The sequence below is a fragment of the Equus caballus genome, chromosome 23, assembly GCF_041296265.1.
Source record: "Equus caballus isolate H_3958 breed thoroughbred chromosome 23, TB-T2T, whole genome shotgun sequence".
NCBI lineage: Eukaryota > Metazoa > Chordata > Mammalia > Perissodactyla > Equidae > Equus > Equus caballus.
Genome location: NC_091706.1, coordinates 40,777,910 through 40,796,545, shown reverse-complemented (window position 1 = coordinate 40,796,545; position 18,636 = coordinate 40,777,910). Strand labels below are relative to the sequence as shown.

Here is an 18,636-nt window from a genome sequence, read left to right as displayed (position 1 = left end):
GGATTGCATTCCCAGTAGTTTCTTCTCAATATGGGGCTTTATCCTGGAATAGAACTTGAGCTGACTAATTCTGAGAGTTCATATGGCTCTAATCACTTCAGACCTTCCTGCAATCTGCTTATACTCATCCAAAGTGGAGTGCATACCCCTTCTAGCTTGAGTTGCTATTATTACTTACCTATTGTTGCACACACACACACAAATCACCCGAAAACTAGCAGCTTAAAACAAAAATTATCTCACTGTGAATCACGAATTTGGGAGCTTCTTAGCTGGGTAGTCCTGGCTCAAGGTCTTTCCTGAGGTTTCAGTGAAGCTCTTGACCAGGTCTGCAGTCTCTCATCTAAAAGCTCAACTGAAGGAAGACCAACAGGCTGTCTGAATCCTTACCACATGGCAGCTGGCTTCCCCCAGAAGACAGTGATCTGAGGGAGCTGAAAATGGAAGCTTCAATGTTTTTATAACTGAATCTCAGAAGTGGCATAGCATCACTTCTGCCACATTCTACTGGTCACACGGAACACCCCAGTAAAATGTGGGAGGGAACTATGTAAGGTCTAAGTACCAGGAAGCAGGAATCACTGGGGGTTATTTTGAAAAAAGGTCGCCATAGCTGCTCAAAACAGCTTGCTGAGCAAATTTACTATTTTGGATTCTTGGGTCCATCATACATCCTGTAGTAACCCTCTCCTTCCTCTTGCACAGCCACTGATACCACGGAGGACTTGAAGCTTTCAGTTGTTCATCTCACCAGGTATTTTGGGTTTTGGATTAGCTATTTTTTCATGAGGACATTTAGGGAGATTAAAAATCCATGTTGTTGCCATCTTTCTGGAATCCCATACATGCCTGTATTTTCAACTTCTGTGACTTTATATTTAAGAAGACTCTCATAAGCAGCAAATGGGTTTTTGTTTTAATCTAGTCTTGATTTGTGTCTTTAATTGTAATATGTAGCTCATTGTAGTTAATATAATGGCTGATATATTTGAACTTGTTTCTACCATTTTACTATGTTTTCTATGTTATCTACCTTTTTGTTTCTTTTACTCTTCTTGGTTGCCTTCTTTTAGATTATTTCAATAGCTATTCTATTTCCATCTTAATTTTCTAATATTTTTAATTTTTAATGGTTCTTAGAGAATGTAGCATGCAAACCTGACAAATCATTTCTACTTTAAGTTGTACTTTCACTACTTCCCTGATCATGTCAGAATCACACAGCTTCATTTATCAACCCCATCTTTGGCACCGTTACCATGCATTTTATTCTTCAGATTTTAAACTTCAGTAGTGTTTTGAATAACCTTTTTGTACTTACTCATACAGTTATCCTTCCTCTGTTCTCAATTCCTTTCTGCATTTCTAAGTTTCTATCTGAGACCACCTTCATTCTGCTTAAAGAACTCCCTTTAATATTTCTTTTAGAGCAGGTCTGTGGTATTGAATTCTCAGGTTTGGTTTGATAACGTCTTTATCTTGGCCTCAGTTTTTTGGAGGATATTTTCATTAGAAATGTATTTCTAAGTTGAGAATTTTTTAAATCAGTGTTTTCAGACGTCATTCCATTGCCTTCTAGCTTACATTGTTTCTGATGAAAACTCAGCCGTCTTCCCTTTGTTTTTATCTTTAGTTTTCAGCAACCTTACTGCAATATGCCACCATGTGTTTTCTTTTTGTTTATTCTGCTTCAGGGTCACAGAACTTCAATCTGGGCTGATATTTTTTTTATCAGTTTTGGAAAATTATAGCTATTATATTTCCAAATACTGTTTTCACCCTACTCTCTTTTTTGTGGGAACTACAAATAGACGTAATACATACCTTTTCACCAAGTCCCACAGACTTGTCTAACAGTCTTCTGTGTTGTTTTCCATTATTTTTTCCATGTTTCAGTTTGGATATTTTTCATTGACTTGTCTTTGAGTTCACAAATCCTATCTTCTGATGTGTCTTATCTGCTGTTAAACCAATCTAATGAGGTCTTAAGCTTCAGATACTATATTTTTCAGTTCTAGAATCTCCATATGATTATTTTAGAGAGTCCAATTTTCAGTTGAAATTCTCCATCTTTTCATCCATTTTCTTGAGCGTATCAATCACAATTACTTTAAAGTCCCTGCCTCATGACTTGAATTATCAAGATCACCTATGGGCCCATTTTTATTGTTCGTTTTTCTTCTTCTGGTTTTTGATTATGTGGCCCTGTCTCTTGCTAGCACAGTATCTTGTGCTCCATCGTATATAGTATATATAAAACACTAGAGACTTCAGGAGCTATTTTACCATAAAGAAGGTCCAACCATCCTTCTGCTGGGGAGATACTGTGGTGGTTTAACATTTTAGTCAGCAACTATACTGAAGCAAGGCTTTGGTAAGATTTAGTCTACATGTTTGCCTTAGCCATCCACAGTTTTCAACTAAGAGCCTGTTGTATACTCTGTGGGACCACTCCACCAGTGATCTCAAAATCTATGTTTGCCTTCTAAGACTCCTGAAAATTCCACTCTGCTTTTTACTTACATTATTAGCATCTTGCCCAGCAGAAGCCCAGTATTTAGCAAAAGTTCTGAGAGGAAAACAGGCCATGTGCTTGAGGCATCCCAAATATCTGCCCAAAGCTCTGATTTCTGTCCCCATCCTGGCCTCAGTTGCTTTCAACTAGATTTGAACTGTATCCATAATTAGCAGAGTTCCCAGGGCAAAAAGCAACTTTAAAAGCCAACTGCTTTCTAAAGTTCTTCCCTTTCCAGAGTCATAGCCCCGATAGTTCTCCTTGCCTCTCTGTTGCCTTCAAACAGATAACTGTATTTGATCTGGCTACTCTAGTTGTTTTAGGTAAGAATCCTGATCTACTGCCAGCTATTCTATCCTCCCTGGAAACAGAAACCTTCCATGTACTTTTATAAGTGCCTCAATAAATGTCACAAAAACAAACAGATCAAAACTAAAATCACTTTTTCTATCATTTTAGTAGAAAGCTTACCACATCCATTTTCTCTGCACAAAACTGATGAAGCAATAGACCAACAACCAAAATGTGTAAAGTGTCAATTCATTCAAGAAATGTCATATTTCACTGAATCTAATAAACCACCAATTCTAAAATGCATTATTTTATGTACTATCAAAAAAGAAATTGGCTTGCAATGGGGCAGTCTAAGAAGAACCTTCAAATAAAGCTGCAACACCAAATGGAAGCCAACAACTATAGGACACATTATTTTATGAAATCTCAAGAAAGAACAAAGTCTGAGATGAGCTAAGAGGGACCCTCAAACAAAGCTAAGATGGCAAATGGTCTCTCTCATAGTTAAAAGATGAATGGGAAATAAACCACAGTGCAGATACAGACAGAAAATAAACGTGCTCATTTCAATATTATCACTGGGTATAAGGAGAAAAGGTAGCCTCTGAGAACTGAACCATAATAAGGTATGATTCATGCAGGTTTGCAGATATGAATTCACACTATCTGTGTGGTCTAAAAAAGCAGAGAGAATTTAACTTCAAGTTAGATGGCACTCCAAGGTGTAGAGCAGAAGCAATTCAAATCTCCAAAAGAACCCAGCTTCGTTTAGTCCAACAGTAATTTTAAGATACATCCAAATTTCAGAGATGTTAAAATATGAAAAACTGTTAATCTCAGATTCTATGAAATATTGCATTGACTGAATACCCATTGCAACTAGTGCCTAGAAAAGGGCCTGGAACACAGATGCAAACAAAAATCAAGGTATCAACATTCCAGTGGTATGATAAGTAGAATAATGAGCCCCAAAGATGTCCATGTCCTAAGCCTAGAAAGCTATGAATATGTTACCTTACATGGCAAAAGGGACTTTGCAGATATGATTAAGTTAATGACCCTGAAATAGGAGGATTATCCAAGTGGGCCCAGTGTAATCACAGGAGACCTTAAAAGTGGAAGAAGGAAGGAAAAGAGAGTCAGAGAGATGCAATATTGTTGGCTTTGAAAGTGGAGGAAACGGGTGATGGGCCAAGGAATTGGGAGGTCTCTAAAATCCAGAAAACGCAAGGAAATGGATTCTCCTTTGGGGTCTCCAAAAAGGAACACATCCCTGCTGACACTTTGCTTTTAGCCCAGTGAAACCCATGTAAGACTTGACCTACAGAACTGCAAAGTAATAAGTTTTATTGTTTAAGCCACTAAGTTTGTGGCAATTTGTTGCAGCAACAATAGTAACCTAATACAAGTAGGGCAAGAGAAACAAGTAAATGTCAGGTGATAATTAATACTATAGAGAAAAATACATCAGAGTAAGGGAAAATTCAAGTAACCTATGCATGGTATAAGCATGTATGATTTTACACAGTGTGATCAAGAAAGGCCTCTTTTGAAGTGGTGCTTGAACAAAGAACTGATACGACAGCCAGAGCAAGCCAAATGAATAGTTGTGTGGGGCAGACCACATAGAGGGAACAGTAAATGCAATAGCTCTGAAGCAAGAACATAGTATATGATTAAGCAACACAAACAAGGAGGCCAATATGGTTGGAAAACAGCAAGCTTTGATTTATAACTTGACATGGACACCAAATTTGTATTCTGTAAGAATGGTACATTCAACGAAATGAACATTACTGAAGAGATTTCATGATAAACAAGTATGGATAAAGTTTAGTAAGTAAATAAAACCCTATAAAAATGACAGTGAAAATAAAGTAAGTCCATCCATAAATTATTTTCTTGATATGGGATTCAAATTCTATTTATGAATATTTAAACTAGTATAACTTCATGTGGTATTAAATACAATGTAAATTATAATAGTAAGTGAACAAAAGTATTTTGAAGAAAGGATTTAAACCCTAAACTTTTATTTTAAATTTTCTTCAAAGCTAAAATATAAACAGAAAATGACAAGTTAAAAATAGAATTTGATAACTAGAGTTAGTTTAAGCATATTCACTTTTTGGTACTCACAAATTAAAAATAGAAACAAGCATGAACTTTAACTCCAAGTTCCCTTATCAAATCTCCAAGGCAGATTAAAAATCATGTCCTCTATTTGCTTCTTCCTTTGCACCTTCAATACAATAGAGAGGATCAAAGCTGAAGGTTAGTTCTTTGCAAAAGTCTAATAAAACTGATAAACCTCTGGTGAGATTGATTAAAAAGTCACAATCTAAATTCAGGAATAAAAAAGGGAACATCACAACAAAGACTGCACACATTAAAAGATGAGACTACCAAATAGACTTACAACAATAAACTAAAATTTAGATAAAATCAACAAGTTCCTAGAAAATTAAATCCTATTTCAAGAAGAAATAGAAAATGTAAGTCCTATGATCATTACAGAAATTGAATCAATCATAAAAAAGCTTCCCACGAAAAAAACTAAGCCCCAGAGGACTTGACTGAGAAGTTTACCAAACATTCAAGAAAAGGACACAAAATTCTACCTAAGATAGAACAAGAATATTCCACCAAATTATTTTATAAAACTAGCATAATTTGTGGAGGATAGCTAGATAGGGAAATAAAGATGCAAATTTTACTCATGGACACAAATCCAAAAATCCACACAAAATATTGTCAAACCAAATCTAGGAAAGCATATCCACAAAATACATTTTAATTATTGGTGAAATTTTGAAAGTTTTTTCTTGGAGATCAGGGGGAAAAAGGATGCCTGCTATCACTACTTCCTTTCAACAATGCACTAAAGAGCAGCAGGTGAATAAAGACAAGAGGAAGAAATCAAAGGAAAAGACAAACAAAAATGTCGTAATTCACAGATGATGATTACAATCATAAAAATTCCCAAACAATAATCTACATGTAAATTACAATGAGTAAATCTAGTAAGGCTTACTGGATCCAAAGTCAAAGGTTACTTATATACCAGTAACAAAGAGAAAAATGAAGTAACAATAGCACTTATAGTAATAAGTGGTACCTAAGGTTAAATAAGGATAAAAGACGTAAAAGATCAGATCTCTGGAGAGAATTATATCAGGTTAAACCTCATAACTGCCAATATTCAAGTATTTTGAACCTACAGAGACATATTTCATATGGTTAAACCTAATAAAACATGAGAAAAACACATTAAAGATCAAAATAAATAAAGAAAAATCACATTAATGGATTAGATTCAATGCAATACCTATCAAATTCCCAATGGTTTTTACATGGAAATTACCAGACTGACTGGAGAATTCAAAAAGAAGTACACAGAGCTAAGAAGTACACAGAGAACTACTGAAGACCAAGGTAGGAAGACCTGCTCTGTTACACTATGAAAGTGTGGAATTGATATAAGAATACACGAAACAGACAATGGTACACAATAGACATCATATGGACACATCACATATAAAGATACTTGATATGAGGTGATATTGAAGATCAATGAGGAAAATGGGCTTTTCAGTAAATGGTCCTAGGAAAAATGATTATCCCACTGTATTAAGGTAAGTCAAGCCCTTATCTCACACTGTACACAAAAACCTGCTTCAACTGGATTAAAGACCTAAACAAAGGCAAAACCACCAACCATTTATAAGGTAATAATGGAGAATACCTTTATGTTCTCTGGGTAGGGAAAAGTTTCTTCCCCCTCACTCCACATTTTATTGATATATAATTGGCATAGCAGTATATAAGTTTAAGGTATACAACAATGATTTGATATACGTATTTATTGACAATTACCACAAAAAATTTAGTAAACATCACCTCACATAGTTACAATATTTTTTCTTGCGATAAGAACTTTTAAGATCTACTCTCAAATATACAATACAGTATTGTTAACTATAATCACCACGTTGTACATTACATCCCCAGAACTTATCTTACAACTGGAAGTTTGTACCTTTTGACCACCTTCTCCCATTTCCATTCCCCCATACACATACCCCAGAGAGCTTCTTAAGCAAGACATGGAAAGTATAAGGGAAAAAATTTGATAAATTCGACTACATAAATTAAGAATACTATTCAAACACAAGGAGAAAAGATAAGTCATAGAATTGGAGGATATATTTTCTCCACATATAACTGAAATGGTCAAGTCTCCACAATTAGAACTCCTAAAAATCCGTAAGACAGACTACCCAATTAACAACGAAACACCAATGTTTGGAACAGGATCCTCACAAAAGACATCCAAATTGCCAATAAACATAAGAAAAGGTTCTCAAATCTCATTAACAGTGAGTGAAATGCAAATCAAAGCCACAATGATGTACTATTTTATTATAAGCCCACCAATTAGCAAAAACAAGTCTGACAAAATTAAGTGTGAATGAGAATGAAAGCAATGTGAACACTCATACTGTTGTGGAAGTGTAATCTGGTATCGCTCAAATATTTGGTCCTATCAAAGTTGAAGATGCAGAGGTTCTACAACCCAGCAACTCTACTTCTAGACAAGATGTTCCCTACAGAAACTAACGTACATAAGCACCAGGACACAGATATGTCATGGCAGCATTATCTGTAACAGCCCCAAACTGTCTATCAACAGCAGAATACACTTATACTAACACTTATTATTTATCTGCTCTTTCCAGTGAGGGGGAAAGACTCTTAACCATGAAAAAAAGTTACCATCCACAGGCCACACTGGTTCCTTTTTGGCTCTTGTGTTCCTAACATGTCTGGTAAAAACTTAATGATGGAGAACATAATACTTTACAGTACAGTGTGTTTTACTGTTGGGATAGCTATCACATAATTGTTCTCTCTAGTAAGCCAATATTTTCCTATCTATAATTTCCACTCAATCTTAGTTCTAGTTCCCAAAGCCAGGGTGCTCCATTTTAACCATACCTCAGAATCATTCAGGGAAACATTTTTAAAATAGCAAGTTTTTTTTTAGTTCAATAATATGAGTACTACTATTATCTCCTTCTATTGTGTACACGTGCTTTCTTGTACTTCCTACATTCAAGTACATTATAAGACTCCCTATATAACCAATTTATGTAGATGCTTTCTCCATTTATTCATGATTAATATCCATATTTGAATTTCAAGTTGCTCAGAATTCATAATTGAGTTACACCTTTAGTATGGCAATAGAATCACACTTGGGTTTGTAGAAAGCTCTGAAACTGTTTTCTAAAATATAAGCTATTTTCAGCACCTCATGATGTTCTTTTTCTTTAAGAGACAGCAAACTTTTTCTCTGAAGGGTCAGAGAGTAAGTAGTTTAGGTTTTGCAAGCCAGATACTCTCAGTCGCAACCACTCAACAATGCTGTAGAGCACAAAAACAGTCATAGATAATATGTAAATGGATGGGCACTGCTGTGTTTCAATAATTTTATTTTCATAAAAACAGGCAGCCAGTAGGCTATAGTCTACTGACCCCTGCTTTATATTACTAACCATAAGCAGATGTTTGATCCCAGACTTGTCACCTCCATGTTACAATAGATACAATATATCCATTATATATAATATATACTTGTTATATATAACAAATATAATACTAATATAATATATATTTTAATTCAGTTAACCAGAACTTGACAACAGTGTTAGTTTGGCTGCTTCTCTTATATAAAAGAAAACTGTCAAGGTCATCCCAGAATCCCCAATGCTCAACACAAATGTAGCTCTAAGAATTCATTCTAAAAGAAATACAAAAAAACGCATACACAGGGGCTGGCCCGGTGGCGCAGCGGTTAAGTTCGCACGTTCCGCTTTGGCGGCCCGGGGTTCGCCGGTTCAGATCCCGGGTATGGACCTACACACCGCTTGTCAAGCCATGCTGTGGCAGACGTCCCACATATAAAGTAGAGGAAGATGGGCACGGATGTTAGCTCAGGGCCAGTCTTCCTCAGCAAAAAGAGGAAGATTGGCGGCAGATGTTAGCTCAGGGCTAATCTTCCTCAAAAAAAAAAAAAAGCATACACAAGTTGTTTACTTACACATTATAATAAATAACTGGAAATAGAAAGTAAATTAGTGACTATTTATCCAATAAACTCTATTCAGAAGAATCAGACACAGAAAGATGGTGATACATTTTCCTAAGTGTAAAAAAGTAGCTGTGAAACAATGTATAATACTATAGCAGTTGAGGGAAACATCTAAAAGTGTTTCTTAAAGAATTGATGATGGAAGTATCTGAGTGACCTGGTATTTTGGGTGACGTTTTACATTTTGAATTCTCTTAATTAAGCTTGTTAAATTCTGTAAGTTGGAGAAAATTACTATGAAGGAAAATTTCAGCTAGTCTTGCAAGTCCAGGAGACAGCTGGTTAGACATTCACTGCTATTAAATCAACACAGATCCTCATAGCAACCATAGCTATCGAAATGCTTTTGTTTATTATTTGGTTTAATCTAGAAGAATCCTGTGAGGTAAACAAAGATTTCTCTAATAGAATACGCAGTTATTTCCAAGATGCTTTCAAATAATATCTCCAGGCTTAAAGTAGTGATGGAGATTTAAGGGCCATTCTTAAAAAATTCTCAAGAATTTATATTAAAAAAAAAAAGTTATCCTTTGGAATGTAGATTTTCATCTTTCATGGATTCCATCTTTTTTACTAAGGAACATGTGCTTAATACCTAAAAATTACATTCCTTGATTAATTCAATAAGGCAATGGCATTGGTGAAGCGAATCTTACCCCAAGAAAATATTCACATGAAGTTCTTTTTTGGTCCTTGAGATTGTCTTCAAAGCAGTGATTTCTGCATCAAACCAAAATCCTCTATTACCAGGATTTTCTACATTGTAGTTAACCATTACCACATCACCAACATTTAGTTCATTCCATTTCAAAGTGGTTCTAGCTCGTGGTCGAAGATCCTTGACATTTATTTCTACAGTACCACTTTCTGGGTATCTGAGGAGAGAAAGAGAAGAATCTCATAACACCGCTTATGAGTATCACCAAAGATGACTAAAATTACATCCAACGTATATAAAAAACTAGTCATATTATTATTAATGGCATTTAAAGTAAATGGTATTTATTCATGATTTTAACTGCCAGAGTAAACAATTCTTGCTAAAATCTTAACAAGACATTCTTTGCTAGCTTGGTGGGTAGGAGTAGGGGTAGGTAAAAAACACAAGTACTTCTTGTTCCACATTTTATTAACCCAAGTTTAAGAATTACTTTAATAGGGGGCCAGCCCGGTAGCGCAGCAGTTAAGCGCACACGTTCTGCTTCAGTGGCCCGGGGTTCACCGGTTCAGATCCCAGGTGCGGACATGGCACTGCTTGGCACATCATGCTGTGGTAGGCATCCCACATATAAAGTAGAAGAAGGTGGGCACAGATGTGAGCTCAGGGCCAGTCTTCCTCAGCAAAAAGAGGAGGATTGGCAGCAGTTAGCTCAGGGCTAATCTTCCTCAAAAACAAAAACAAAGAAAGAAAGAAAGAAAAAAGAATTACTTTAATAGGACTAGATGCTGACTTCTTCCTGAACTTGGAACCAGTTCACTGAGTTCTGCCATTTCCTTTATGCATAATAAGAACACGAACCTAGTACGTTTCAATAGCCTCCATTTTTCCAGGAAGAGAAAGCTAAGATTCTAGTTCTTACATTCCCCTAATAACGGCAAAACAAAACAAAAAAATTTTATATGTATCAGAAAGTGGAACCACGTGACAGAATTCTAGCACAAGCTTTTTTTTTTTTAAATATTTCCCTCCCACCCCAACGAGTTAAATTCCCAACACTGTTTTTTTTTAAGATTTTATTTTTCCTTTTTCTCCCCAAAGCTCCCGGTACATAGTTGTTGTATTTTTAGTTGTGGGTCCTTCTAGTTGTGGCATGTGAGATGCGCCTCAGCATGGCTTGATGAGTGGTGCCATGTCTGCACCCAGGACTCGAACTGGTGAAACCCTGGGCCACTGAAGCGGAGTGCGCAAACTTAACCACTCGGCCACGGGGCCAGCCCCTCTAGCACAATCTTGATTTTCTGTTTCTAAAGGTAAGCTTAGCATAAACCTAAACCTGACCTGAACTGAAAGCTGTAGAACATTCCTCAGTTTCAGGCCTAACTTCTGGTAGCAGTAAGCCAAAGACAGCAATGTAACAGTCCACAATGGTTTCTATAAAATTAAGACCTATTGCCTTTATATATTGCTTGGTAGTAGAGGGACAAAGAAATGAGTAATATGTGGTTCCTGCTCCTGGAAAGCTCAATCTATTGGGGTAGGCCAAACTACTATGGCAGTGCTTCTCAAGGTGTCGTCCCCAGACCAACAGCATCAGCATCACCTGGGAACACGTTAGAAATGCAAACTCTTGGGCTCCACTTCGGATCTACTGAATCAGAAACTCTGGGAATGACGTCCAGCAATCTATTTTCACAAATTCTCTCAGTAATTCTAAAGCATGCTCAAGTTTGATAACCTACAGTGCTATGGGAACAAAAGAATAATTAAATATCATACCTAGTGCAACAGCATTAACAAGGTAGAAACTAAGGGAAGAAACCATTAACCCGTAACCAGCTGAGTGCCTGCTTAAAATGTAAGTTGGTCTGGAATGGGAAGCAGCTCTAGCAGCTAGCTTTAGTTCTCCTGAATCAAACAAGTACTATGCAAGCCTAGGACTCTCACAGTGTATCTAACTCATTTAGAATAAACGGATATTAATTCTGGGTGGGATCTTTAGTTAATCACCCAATTTAATCAAGTCTGTTCAAATTTTACTTAATTGGGAAAAAAAAAAGGTCTCAGGATTAGCAAGGGGCCTCAGAGAGGATCTAGCCCATTTACCCCCTCAGTGTCGTAATTCCCTTCTACTACAAGCCTTCCAAATAACCATGCAACCTCTGCTCAAACAGTAAGTGATGAAAGTCAGTTTTAACCCTAAGAAAAGCCATTCTGTCTTCATGTAGCTCTGACATAGGAAAAAGAAAATACTACTACATCAAAGATAAGCTTTAAAACTCATATTATGCCTCAATTCCATGAAGAAATCTATACACTTTCTCCATGAAAGACCTAATACTTGACAGTCTAAATGTTCCTGCTACTCGCAATCTTCTCTTCTAAATAAAAACATTTTAAATAAATTTCCTTCAATTCATATGACAGTTTTGAATCCTTTTATCATCCTAGTTTCTTCATGGGTTTAAATTCCCATTTCAGCATTTGCTACTGCGTATCCTTGGGAAAGTCACTAAACCTCTCTATGACTATTTCTCATGTGTAAAATGTACCTAATGGTAACTAACCTCATATGGTTGTTTTGAGAACTAAATTGAGAAGACTTGTATAGCACTTAAAACAGTACATGATGAGATAAGTAAATGTCAGTTGTTAATATTGTCATTATCACACAGAAATAATCCTAAAGAAACCGACAAGTACAAAGCCATGTCTACGGTTCTACTCTTCTCCCATTTCAATCTCATTTTTTAATGGTCAAACATAAGTCTCTAGCCCAACACTTGGTGTTTATATGTTCATGTTGTTTCACATTGGTTTGGTCAGAAAAATAATCAACATTTTTTCCAACCTATAAAACAAAATTAAACTAGGTATTTTAGGGCTTTTCTAATTCTAAAGTTGTGAATTTGTTTTCTACCTCAATATTCTTAAGGCCATATAGGATAGAAAACTATTTTTAGATGAGACTCTTTTCTCAGCTGTAAGGTGAAAATTATATTTTGACATCATGACACTATCATCTACTTCTGTAAAGTGCAGGAAAGCATACTTCAATGGCAAGAAAATTCTCCATTTATTTGCCTACGTTTGTCAAAATTAGATACCAAGAATGGAAATATTTTGAACAAAGTAGAGAACTTGCACAGTTTTAAAATTGTATATAAAATCATGTTTAGCAGAGATAAGGCAAAAATAAATCATTCCAAACATCAGAGCAAGGGAATGTAAGCTATGTTTGCCCTGAAACTAAATCTGTATGACTTCAGAACAGAAATACATGGTCAAGTTTATGTACAGGCATACCTCATTTTTACTGCACTTCGCAGATACTGCTTTTTTTGGTTTTGTTTTTACAAACTGAAAGTTTGTGGCAACCCTGCATCAAGCAAGTCTATCAGTGCAATTTAACCAACAGCATTTGCTGCTCACCTTGTGTCTCTGTGTCACGCTTTGGTAATTCTCGCAATATTTCAAACATTTTCATTATTATATTTGTTACAGTGATCTGTGATCTTTGATGTTACTATTGTAATTTCTGGGGTACCATGAAACCACACCCATGTAACACGGTGAACTTAATCAAAAATGTGTGTGTTGACTGCTCCACTGATGGGCCATTTCCCCATCTCTGTCCCTCTCCTAGGGCCTCTCTATTCCCTAAGACACAACAATATTGACATTAGGCCAATTATAACTCTATAATGGCCTCTAAGTGTTCAAGTAAAAGGAAGAGTCACACATCTCTCACATTAAATCAAAAGCTAGAAATGATTAAGCTCAGTGAGGAAGGCACGTGGAAAGCTGAGACAGGCCAAAAGGCTAGGCCTCCTGCTCCACAAAAAATTAACCAAGTTGTGAATGCAAATGAAAAGTTCTTGAAGGAAGTCATAAGTGTGACTCCAATGAACATATGAATGATAAAGTGAAATAGCCTTATAGCTGATATAGAGAAAGTTTTACTGGTCTTGACAAAAGATCAAACCAACCACAATATTCCCTCAAACCAACACCTAATCCAGAGCAAAGCCCTAACTCTTCAATTCTGTGAAGGCTGAGAGAGGTGAGGAAGCCGCAGAAGAAAAGTTTGAAGCTAGCAGAGGTTGGTTCATGCAGTTTAAGGAAAGATGCTGTCTCCATAACACAGAAGAGCAAGGTGAAGCAGCAACTGCTCATGTAGAAGCTGCAGCAAGATATCCATAAGATCTAGCTAACATAAATCAATGAAGATTTTCATTGTAGAAAAAACAGTCTTATAGTGCAAGAAGATGCCATCTAGGACTTTCGTAGCTACAGAGAAGTCAATGCCTAGCTTCAAAGGACAGGCTGACTCTCTCATTGAGGGCTAATGCAGCTGGTGACTAAATTGAAGCCAATGTTCATTTACCATTCTGAAAATTCTAGGGCCCTTAAGAATTATGTTAAATCTACTCTGACTGTGCTCTATAAATGGAACAACAAAGTCTGGAAGACAGTATGCGTGTTTACAACATGTTTACTGAGTATCTGAAGCCCAATATTGAGACTTACTGCTCAGAAAAAGATTCCTTTCAAATTATTACTGCTCACTGACAATGCACCCGGTCACCCAAGAGCTCTGATGGAGATGTAAACAAGACTAATGTTTTCATACCTTCTAACACAGTATCGATTCTGCAGCCCATGGATCAAGGAGTCAGTTCGACTTTCAACTCTTGTTGTTGTCGTTACTTTTTTTTTTTTAAAGATTTTTTTATTTTTCCTTTTTTCTCCCCAAAGCCCCCCGGTACATAGTTGTATATTCTTCGTTGTGGGTCCTTCTAGTTGTGGCATGTGGGATGCTGCCTCAGCGTGGTTTGATGAGCAGTGCCATGTCCGCGCCCAGGATTCGAACCAACGAAACACTGGGCCACCTGCAGCGGAGCGCGCGAACTTAACCACTCGGCCACGGGGCCAGCCCCAATGTTGTTATTATTTTTTAGATTGTTCCTGAGCTAACTAATCTGTTGTCAATCTTTGTTTTTCCCTTTTTCTTCTTCCCCCCAAAGGCCCAGTACATAGTCGTATATCCTAGTTGTAGGTTCTTCTAGCTCTGCTATGTGGGACGCCACCTCAACATGGCTTGATGAGCGATGCTAGGTCAGCACCCAGGATCCAAACCAGCGAAACCCTGGGCCACCAAAGCAGGGCATGCAAACTTAACCACTCAGCCACAGGGCTGGCCCCTCAAGTCTTATTATTTAAGAAATAGGTTTTGTAAGGCTATGGCTGCCATAGATAGTGATTCCTCTGATGGATCTGGGCAAAGTAAATTGAAAACTTTTTGAAAAGGATTCAGTATTCCAGATGCCATCAAGAACATTTGTGGGGCCAGCCCCGTGGCTAAGTGGTTAAGTTCGCACACTCTGCTTCAGCAGCCTGCAGTTTCACTGGTTCGGATCCTGGGCAAAGACAAGGCACCACTCATCAGGCCATGCTGAGGTGGCATCTCACATAGCACAACCAGAAGGAGCTGCAACTCGAATATACAACTACATACTGGGGGGCTTTAGGGAGAAGAGGAGAAAGAAAAAAAGAACATTTGTGATTCATGGCAAGAGGTCAAAATATCAACATTAACAAGAGTTTGGAAGAAGTTGATTCCAACTCTCATGGATGACACTGAGGTGTTCAAAACTTCAGTGCAGAAAGTAACTGCAGATGTGGTAGAAATGGCAAGAGAACTAGAATTAGAAGTTGAGCCTGAAGATGTGACTGAATTGCTGTAATCTCATGATAAAACTTTAGCAGATGAGGAGTTGCTTCTTGTGGATGAGCAAAGAGAGTGGTTTCTTGAGATGAAATCTACTCCTGGTGAAGATGCTGTGAAGACTGTTGAAACAACAACCAAGGTTTTAGAATATTATACAAACTTAGTTGATAAGTCAGAGGACTGACTCCAATTTTGAAAGAACTTCTGTGGGTAAAATGCTATCAAACAGCATTGCGTGCTACAGAGAAATTGTTTGTGAAAGTTAAGAGTCAATCCACGCAGCAAACTTCACTGTTGTCTTATTTTCAGCAATTGCCACAGCCACTCCAACCTTCAGCAACCACCACCCTGAGCAGTCAGATGCCATCAACATCAAGGCAACACCCTCCACCAGTAAAAACACTGACTCGCTAAAAGCTCAGATGGTGGTTAGGATTTCTTAGCAATAAAGTATTTTTTAATTAACATGTACATATTTTTTTAGACAATGCTATTGTCTACAATAGACTTAGTAGACTACAGTGTAAGGTAAACATAAGTTTTATATGCACTGAGAAACCAAAAAATTTGTGTGACTCACTTTATGGCAATATTTGCTTTATTGCGGTAGTCTGGAATCAAACCCGCAAATCTCTCCAAGGTATGCCTGTATAAATACTCTATGTATACAGTAAGTCTGTAAAAGATAAGTCATGAAAATGAAGCATGATTTTCCTAAATTCTAGCCAAAGAAATATTAAGTCAATTGTTATGTTAAAAAACAAACATGGAAGGGGTACCTAAAACTACTCTTACCAAAGTCAAGAACATGTCAAGTATTCAAATATTAATTATTATTCTTTCCCTGGGCATCTTCATCTATACATATCTTAATATTACATAAAGTGATGACTTGAAAACTCCACTCTAATTCAAATTTTTCTCTTCAGATCCATATATCCAACTACATTTCTTAACACAGATGTCTCCAAACACCTCAAATTCAAGGCATCTAAGATAATATTCCCTAACCCATAATCTGCTGATGCTAAGCATTCTCTAGAGGAAACTTCATACTCCCACAAACTTAAGCATTATTCCAAATTCCTCTTATAATGCCTCCATTCCGTTACTAAGTCCTCCTTATGCTGTACATTTAACACTTCTTTAAGATAACTATACCCCCTTAGTGAAGACTTGCATTTCTCTTGAGACTACTTGTTGTCAAGGTCCAACACATCTCCCTGTCTTTAGGATCACACCACACAATCCATATCACACTTTTGAAGATTCTAAAACAGATTTACTTAAAATATTTTGTGAAGTTTGATAACAGTCTGTTCATAGGCTGTGGGAAAACAGGTATTCTCATATATTGCTGATGGGAACACAAAGTGGCACCGTCCACTTGTAGAGGGAAATTTGGCAACAGCTAGCAAAATTGCCTAAGTATTTACCTCTTGCTCGAGGAATTCCACTTCTAGGAATACATCCCAAAAATAAATAACAAAAATCCTCATGAAAATAAACATCAACAAGGCTATTTAGAACTCTAATAGCAGGACTAGAAACCATCAAATGTCCACAATAGGAAATCACTTAAAATAACATACGGTACAATTATATAATGGAATATTATGCTCCTATAAAAGAGAATATTATATCTGCTATGGACCAATATATATGGAGAGATACATTAACTCAAAAAAAGCAAGATACAGTGTTTACAGCATACTACTTTCTAGCTAATGAGTGCGTGTGTGTGGAAATACAAACATACACACTTGTATATATACATATACAAATATGTGAGTATATATGCAATTATACACACTTGTATTTTGAAACAGAAGGATAAGCCAAAACTAATAAATACAGTTACTAAAAAAGAGATAAGCAATAGGGTAGAAGGAACCAGGATGGGACATTGTTTATCTCAACATACTTTGTTTTGGAGATTTACCTATAGAACCATGTAATGTTTCACATAGTTATAAAACAAAATTCACAAAACGTGGGAAGTCCCTAAAAAGGAAAAGCAAAATGAAACAAAAGCACACAATTGATGGCTTAACTACACAAGGAGGAACTATTACAAGTGACTCGAAAATACTATAAATTAACTATACATCCCTAATGGGGTTATTTCCTAAAACAATGTAAAAAAACCCACCAACTTTTCTGTAATCACATTGTTTGCAATACTAGTACTGCTAGTCTGGAACTACCTTATGAGTAGGATAAAGCAAATCAATGGCATTATTAAGAGTTATGACTTTCAAAGTAAGAGAAAAAAGAGATTAAATTATAAACCTTTAATTGGAAATATAAATACAAACCTATGGTATATTTAAGTATTCCCTAGCTGTGTCCAATGAGAAGACCTGGAAACATGATCAAACAAGTATCAATGAGCAGCACAGACTACATGCTCTAAGTACAATCTCTAACCTAAACGAACTAGGGCTCTTGGAAGAAATGGCTGAATCAAGGCATGGGCAAGAAGTAGAACTTGGGACATCCTGTTATACCTGAATGCAAAGAGCCTCAAAAACTATTTCCAGCATGGAAGGCCAGAGGTGGGACAAATTGGGCACCAAAAAGAACTGAATTAGTTTAAAATAAGTGTTATCATCCATTAGTTCATAAAGATAGTTAAAAGGTGGGGCCAGCCTAACAGAGAAGTGGTTAAATTTGCGTGCTCCGCTGCAGCGGCCCAGGGTTTTGCTGGTTCGGATCCTGGGCGCGGACATGGCACCGCTGGTCAGGCCACGTTGAGGCAGCATCCCACATGCCACAACTAGAAGCACCTGCAACTAAGATATACAACTATGTACCAGGGGGCATTTGGGGAGATAAAGCAGAAAAAGAAAAAAAAGATTGGCAACAGTTGTTAGCTCAGGCGCCAATCTTAAAAAAAAAAAAAAAAAAGATACTTAAAAGTAAAAATCTCACTGGCCAACTTTTGGAGGATGCTAGGGAACTTATTCCGAACACTGAAAAAGTTTAAGAATCAATAGTTTATCCTACCTTTCATATATGAACCAACTGGTTGTTAAGAAAAGTTCTTTATGAAACCAATTATAGCTAATAAATGAAGGAAAGAATGAGGTATCATCATTTTTGCAAACACAATGAAATAGAGGAGCTAGTTAAAGACTAATGGCTGCTAGGTCAAGATGAAAAGCTGGTACTAAATTTCACAATGGATACACCAGGCTGAGAATATCTGAATCTTACCACAAAAAAGAGAAGCAGGTATTATGTGCCTCCCAATGCCGTGCAATAGGTAAGTAAACATCATC

The 18,636-nt window shown here is 36.7% G+C and overlaps 1 protein-coding gene across 12 annotated transcripts in view; it reads right to left on the bottom strand.

Annotated features, from left to right (window-relative positions):
- The window catches only part of UHRF2 (ubiquitin like with PHD and ring finger domains 2), a 121,626-nt gene that overhangs the window by 72,441 nt on the left and 30,549 nt on the right, over positions 1–18,636 (bottom strand). For 6 of the 12 annotated variants that reach the window (XR_011431414.1, XM_023627338.2, XM_070248470.1 and 3 more), the window contains exons 4-5: positions 15,933–16,028; positions 9,620–9,838 (exon numbers count right to left, since the gene is read on the bottom strand). The exons of 2 other annotated variants lie outside the window; for them this stretch is intronic. Coding sequence is in view for 8 of the 10 variants with exons in the window: in XM_023627338.2 (XP_023483106.2) it covers positions 9,620–9,838; positions 15,933–16,028 (315 nt within the window). In the remaining 2 variants the exon portion in view is untranslated. The remainder of the gene's footprint in view (positions 1–9,619; positions 9,839–15,932; positions 16,029–18,636) is intronic. 4 more of the 12 variants (XR_011431415.1, XM_023627344.2, XM_070248471.1 and 1 more) reach the window with 1 other exon arrangement.